General features: G+C 46.3%; 1 protein-coding gene across 5 annotated transcripts in view; it reads right to left on the bottom strand.

The window, feature by feature from the left end:
- LOC143297121 (uncharacterized) overlaps window positions 1–7,500 on the bottom strand; it is a 145,972-nt gene that overhangs the window by 115,053 nt on the left and 23,419 nt on the right. For all 5 annotated transcript variants that reach the window (XM_076609297.1, XM_076609311.1, XM_076609304.1 and 2 more), the window contains exon 2: window positions 790–865. In XM_076609297.1, the coding sequence (XP_076465412.1) occupies window positions 790–856 (67 nt within the window). In that variant the 5' untranslated portion in view covers window positions 857–865. The remainder of the gene's footprint in view (window positions 1–789; window positions 866–7,500) is intronic.

The raw sequence follows: 7,500 nt of genomic DNA, 5'->3' as shown, positions 1-7,500 counted from the left end.
TATCATCGCCTAAGGAAAGTCAGTCAGATTCTCTGCGCTTTAAGATGTATATAATCTCTAGCGCTTGATAAGCTTTACTGAATTGATCGTCGATTTTGAATACGCCGATCAAAGGCAATACTTTTTCATTCATTGTCTTCTTCCTCTCTTTCTATTTCTTTTTCTTCTTTCTTGCTTCCTTTACCCTTTCCCCTTTGAAAATGATTTCTTTTCAGCTTTCTGTCATTCATCTTTTCTTACTTCGTTATAATTCTTACTGTCTTTGTTTCTTGCTATTTAAACGGAAAGAGTTATTCTATCTATCGTAACTTTTAGTGTAATCCTTTCCTTTTCATTTTTTTCCCAAGTTTCTGTTTTCAGTCTCCATACTTCTTTTCCTTGGTTTTCGTGCTCCTTTTTTTCTCATTTTTGTTCCTGATTCTTCCGTGCTTTCTTTTTTTTTTTTTTTTTTTTTTTTTGTTGGTCTTTTCTTCTTTCCTTTCATTCTTTATTGAATTCCTTCCTTCTGCGTTCCTTTCTGTGTGCCTACTGCCTTTTTTCTCTTTGCATTTCATGGCTGCGAGTATAATTTCACCACACAGAGACACACACACACACAGACACAGACACAGACACCACACACACACACACACACACACACTCAACAGCAACAACAAAACCGCCACGGAAAATCTGGTAGAATCACAGCAGAGACCATCTCGAAAACGAAGTCCAGACAAAGACGAAATGATAATGATGATGATAATGATGACGATGATGACGACAACGATGACGACGACGGGTACTTACTGTGGGGGAAGGAGGAGGTGAGGGCCGGGAGGAGAAGGACTGCGAGGAGGTTCAGCACGTGCAGCATCTTGCCTGTCTGCAACAACACACAGTTCAAACTTTTTTTTAAAAAGTTGTTGTTGTTCGACATGCCATCAACACAAACAAAGCAAACCGTTTGGTCCTCGCCAATCGCCAAAGCGGACACTTTCAACCCCATTCAAGAATAATCGATACGACCAATCACAATGCGCGACACACACGCACGTTCCTCACGCTGATGTGACCCATCGCGCTTAAGCCCGCTCACACACAGCCGGCACCTGTCTCACTGCTGCCAGAGGGTCCGGACTGAGAGAGAGGGCGCCCCTGGCCATGAGACGACCCCTCCGAGATTCCCCCAGCCCGGGAACATCCCGTGACACATCACCGTTAGCCTGTGTGGGCCGCACGGAGCGGTGGGCGTGCGGGTTGGGGGGTGGGGGGTGCGGGGGGAGTATCAGCCAGCATGATGCATCCCTTCCTTATCAAGGAATCGCGGAAAGAAAGGGGGTGTGGAGTGGCGGCAGGCAAACTAGACGTGGCCATATTGAAACCTGATCAAAAATTAACAAGCTGACACGGTTATGGGGGTAGAGAGGGGGAGAGGGGGCGGGGGGGGGGGGGGTGCTAGTGTCCTGGCTGTGCCGTTCGTCACTGGCCCTTCCCCCGGGACTCCTTCCCCCGCTCTCTCCCCCTCTCCCCCTCAGGCCCGAGGCAGTGGTGAGGGCATGGTCAACAGTGACCAGTGTGCTGTAACCCGTGCTGCCACAATGGTCAGACCGTCCTCATCTGTTCACCCGTGTCATTCAATCCACCGTCCATAAGGTAGTCAGGCGCGCGTACGTACGTGCGTGTGTGTGTGTGTGTGTGTGTGTGTGTGTGTGTGTGTTTAACGAATCACACCAATTTAGCACTGGATCTATCTCTGGAAGACACTGTTTTCCCCAAGACCACCAAAGATTATTAGTCAAGCATTTTGTACATTGTGTTTGCTTCCTCTCACTTTGTTTTCCTCTGTAGTTCTGTACTTTTGATTCGCACAGAATAAGATTCATTGACATACTGAAGACAATTCTTTGAAGAAATGCAGCTTATCTAATAAATTCATTTTTTAATCATTTCATTAAAAAGAAAAACAATCTTTACAGACATCCTGAAATTTTGATTCGAATGTACCGTGCGAATGAAAAATCGATAGGAAAAAACTGCTGCTTTGCTGGGAATATTCATCTGTTTGGGGTCCGATCACCCCAGTTCGCCCTCTACCTCTAACTCTCTCTAACTTCTAAAGTCCGCCGAAATTTGGGGTCGTCTTTGTAGCTCTCGTTGAAGAGATTTAGACCACTGTCGTCATGGGTTGCTGGGGTGTAGATCAGGTCCATAAGTGCCTGTGCAGAAGGCAGCTGTCCCCAGCTATCTGCTCATGATAATGAACACCTTCAAGAATGCCTTCAACGTATTCTTAGAAATGCTTCTCCTGGAATTTGGGGGGAAGCTTGCCTTGCTGTAGCTCGCGGTAAAAGAGTCCGTCCTGGAAGCCGGCGGTTTGCGGCATGCGACTGGCATGAAGTTGCACGGCCTGTAATAGTCTGTGACTGCATCAGGAGGCATGAATGTCAGACAGGCTTTACCAAAGTAAAAAGATTCCTCGAGATGGACTGATGCAACAAACGAAGTCTTTAACCAAAGTAGACAGACTTGCAGTTATGTTGAAACAAAATCAGAAAGGAGAGAGCAAAGAACTGTTGAAAGCCAAGCCGATGCTGAAGTCCGTATCTGCTCTTTTGACACAGAACAAAAGATATACAACACCCATAAAGAATGAATGGAAAGAACACACCTTCAAGACATCACAACAAAACCTGAACAATATTTTATCCACGGAACAGAAAACTGAACCTATGTGGTGCATGATGCCAACGCCCTGAGCCCACAAGATGCCTCTGTTGTTATTTTCTGTATCTCTCTCTCTCTCGACGGGCGGAATAGCCGAATGGTTAAAGCGCTGGACTTTCAATCTGAGGGTCCTAGGTTCGAATCTTGGTAACGGCGCCTGGTGGGTAAACGGACATTTTCCCGATCTCGCAGGTCAACATATATGCAGACCTGCTTGTGCCCGAACCCCCTTCGTGTGTATACGCACGCAGAAGATCAAATACGCACGTTTACAATCCTGTAATCCATGTCAGAATTCGGTGGGTTATGGAAACAAGAACATACCCAGCATGTACACCCCCGAAAACGGAGTATGGCTGTCTATATGGCAGGGTGAATAAACATAACGGTCATACACGTAAAATGTAACATGTCTGAAAGTGTATGTGTGCGTGCCTGAAATCTGATTGAATGACACAAGAATGACACAAGAAACAAATGATGAGCGCCCAGTGGCAGCCGTCAGTCAGCTCTACCCAGGAAGGCAGCCTGCTGTGCAAATGAGCCCGTGTTTGTTAAGCGCTTAGAGCTTGGTCTTCGAACAAAGACAGGCGCTATATAAGTATCCACATCATTCATCATTCATCATCATTCTGTGTGTGTGTGTGTGTGTGTGTGTGTGTGTGTGTGTGTGTTGATGTAGCCCTATCCCCCACATCCCTCTTTTTTCTTTCTTTTTATACCCTAGGGCTGGGTGGAAAAAAGCATATGTTTTGCTCATCTCATTACCCTGGTAAAACAAAATCTCGATTCGTTTCGTATCGTTTCGTTTCGCCACCACCACCTCTCTCTCTCTCTCTCTCTCTCTCTCTAAAAGATCTATATCTGTGTGATGTGTTCATGTTTTTAAAGCATGAACATTTGATCTTTCACTTTTAATGTTCGAAGAGTAGGATGCCATGTCAAGCTGTGTGTGTTTTTCCTGACCTGGCGTTTGGTGATTGCGTGTTCAATGTGCGTCATCCGATTGTTTCGTTACAACAACAGTTCTTTCCAGTTTTCCGTCCAAAGCTGCGTTTCTACAAAAGTGTTGTGGACCAGGACGAATTCATCTTTACTGTGCGATGTCCTCTTATTATTTCTATTCCCTCCTCACCTGCTTTCCCACAGGTATTCAATGTTCCGTCCAGAGCCTCATCAGAAAAAAAGATCACACAAACCTTTAACAGTGTGCACCAAATCCATACAGAAAAGAGGACAGAAATTACCGTCAACAAACACACACAAAATGGCGAGTTTCTTTCAAATCCTGAATAAAGCGGAGGGCAGGAAGGAAGGGAGGGTCGGCCGAAAGAAGAAGACAAACGGTGGGGGTGGGGGTAGGCAGAGGGGGAATAGCATAACAACAGAGGAAATTTGTGGTGCGGAATTTCAAGAAAGCATGACTACTCTTTATGTTGTATTCCCCCCGTGTCCCACAGGGCTAAAGGGCAGTAATAATAAGGCAGTACACTGAGGTGTCCATCATATCAATTCGTTTTACCAACTGTCCGACCTCCAGCTATTTCATCCTTCAAACACCCCATTCCACAGGGCCAAAACGGAACTCAAAACAGAAACAAGTAGGGAGGGTTCGGTTGTGGGGGAAACCCCGGACACAGTACCCCTGGGTGTCTGGAACCAAATGTCGGCGTTTGGGTCGCGTCTGGCAGTTAATCCCCCCACACCCCCTCTCCCATCCTTCCCCACTTCGGGCCCCTGTGATGCTGCCAGCCCTGCCCCTTCCTGGGAGTCAGTCCGCCCCACGACTGCCCGTGCATCGGGCCGGACGTCTGGAGGTCAGCACACAGGCCCAGAAGCAAAGGTAGCCGGCTGCCAAGCCGCGCTGTGTCAAACGGACATCTGACTTGGCGGGGCACGCGCTGTTCTCTCTGCCTCATCATTTACAGACCGTGATCCGCAGCACTCTGTGTGTCTGTGTCTGCCCAAGTCATCGATGCAACAAGTTGTTTGTGAATGTCGTTCTGACTTACCTGTACACTACGTTGTTTTCTCTCTGTCTATCTGAGTTCTCCATGCAGTAGGCTGCTTGCTAATTATATTTATAATGAGAATAATGACAGTATTTATATAGCGCTGAATCTTGTTCAGTAACAAATCTAAGCGCTTTCACACCAGTCATTCACACGCATGCATAACTCTAAAACTAAAGAAACTGAAGACAAGGAAGAGGCGGGGGGGGGGGGGGGGGGCGGGGGCGGGGGCGGGCAGCCACAAAGACAGGAAGGGGCAGATTTATAACATTTATCTATACAATTCGCTGTTTTATGTGTCTGTCAAAATTATCTATGCAAATGGGTGTATGTGTTTGTCTGACTTATCTGTACATTAGGTTTTTGTCTGTGTCAAACTTATCTATGGAAAGCGCTGTTTATTTTTGTCAGTCTAATTCACATATAAAATTAATGCGCTTGTTGTCTGTCTATCAAAGAATGCAACAGGTTTTCAATCTCTACGTATTCCTCAATATATTTGTCTGTGTCTATTTAGGTTATAGGCAATGCGAGTATAATGCAGTATGTTCTTTGTCTGCGGTAAACAGTCCACACATTATGTTGTCTATACAAGACGCTCCTTGTGTATATCTGTCCAACATTATTGTGCAATAACTTGTCTTGATGTATTAAAACTGTGCACTGTGTGCGCATGCTCGAGTGGTCTTTTAAATGTTTGACCAGTTACAGCAAAGGATATACTCGTTTCACAAAACGCCTGTGATTGCTACTATGTTTCTGTAGGTTGTTTATTTCGCTTTTCCGTCTTCCATCGTTCACATCGGCATGACTTCAGTATGAAAGTAATGTGTTCATTCCCTTGCCTCTGAACGGAGATGTCTCCTGGCCATGTTAGTAATAATGAAAACCAATCCCTGACGTTGCTGTGAATGTGTCTGTTTACTGACTGTGAGTGGGGTGGGGTGACAAATGGAAGTCATCCTGGGTTCCTCTTTCCCGCTGTGGCCGGTCTTCCCCAGGCCATGGTTCTGGCAGAGTGATGGTGGCGCTGTGTTCTTGCCGTGCAATGTGCCATCTCCTTATGAAGTTCAACTTATCGGGTGCACCCTTTCATCACCTTGCTGGTTTTGTTTTTCAATCGACATTCTTTTAAACAGGCACCACTCGTGTATATGAGTGAGAATATACAGTGTTCATAAATTGGCATCCTATCGGACTCTCTTAATCCCCTTATGCCGGGTATAAGCAAGAGTCATATGAAGGGGATCTTCATGCCTGCAGATAATCCACCCTACAAGTCCCCCGTCTTTTGCACTGACTACGGACACTGGTACTGCCAGGATTGGGAATGGGATCGGGAAACTTGAGCTGACACTTCCATGGTGAACACACACAACACTGAGACAATCACACAGAGACTGAGAGTCACGGATAACGAGAAAGAGAGACATAGAAGCAGAGAGAAAATACTAAAACACACACACACACACACACACACGCACACACACACACACACACACACACACACACACAGTAGACAGAGTGGGAGACAGACAGACAGACAGACACACAGACACACAGACAGACAGACGGCAGAGACAGTGACAGAGAGAAACAAATATATCTCCTTTTTATTTCTTGCGGAAATATGAATGATCTGAATCCAGACAATTCAGTACCTACCTAACAAGAGAGAATAAAACTGAAAGAGTCGTTTCCAGTCTCAGTGCCTGATGGGGTGTGCGAGAGAAGAGGAACACGATCAGCCGTGCAGCTGAAGGACCAACACCTTTATAACAATGGCAGTTTGAATCAAATGTATATAGTACTTGTATTTATATTTCTTTTTATCAAAACAGATTTCTCTGTGTGAAATTCGGGCTGCTCTCCCCAGGGAGAGTGCGTCGCTACACTACAGCGCCACCCTTTTTTTGTATTTTTTTTCCTGCGTGCAGTTTTATTTGTTTTTTCTATCGAAATGGATTTTTCTACAGAATTTTGCCGGGAACAACCCTTTTGTTGCCGTGGGTTCTTTTACGTGCGCTAAGTGCATGCTGCGCACGGGACCTCGGTTTATCGTCTCATCCGAATGACTAGCGTCCAGACCACCACTCAAGGTCTAGAGGAGGGGGAGAAAATATCGGCGGCTGAGCCGTGATTCGAACCAGCGCGCTCAGATTCTCTTGCTTCCTATGCGGACGCGTTACCTCTAGGCCATCACTCCAAAAGGAAAGAACTAGGAAACAAACGTCTTTTGCATTCTCAAAAGATGTTCCATACAGTTCTGACATCACTCCCATATTTGGCATGGCAGGAAAATAGCAAGTAGAATATTTCATACAATCATATACGCACGCATGTTTCCTACACGCGCGCGCTCACACACTCAAACATACAACAACGCGCGCGGGCAAACTCAATGTGATGAAATAAATGGACAAATGGGCACCTTTCTTTCTGGTGGACAAAACACGAACCGTCGACCCCATGTTGACAGATGCAAGGGGACAGGAGGAGGGGGGTAAGCAGGGGTGGAGGGGAGGGTGCAGAGGGGGAGGGGGGCACGGTAGTTTTCCCAACAGATCCACGCTGCTCAACTGTGCGGCAGAAAGAACAGCGCTGTGGACAGCTTAATGGAAACACTTTTCCACTAAATCACACTGGCCTCTCCCACAGGGAACGGCCCCCTTTCTCCCAACTGCTTCCCCATGAATAAAAGTGAATATCCCATTAACACAAGACACGCAGCCACCGATAATGGCTGGATGAACCTGCATTATTCACACCACCGGACGTACAA

The sequence above is a fragment of the Babylonia areolata genome, chromosome 2 (genome assembly GCF_041734735.1).
Source record: "Babylonia areolata isolate BAREFJ2019XMU chromosome 2, ASM4173473v1, whole genome shotgun sequence".
Classification (NCBI taxonomy): Eukaryota; Metazoa; Mollusca; class Gastropoda; order Neogastropoda; family Buccinidae; genus Babylonia; species Babylonia areolata.
Note: the sequence above shows the minus strand (reverse complement) of the source record. Positions and strands in the feature narration are given on the sequence as shown.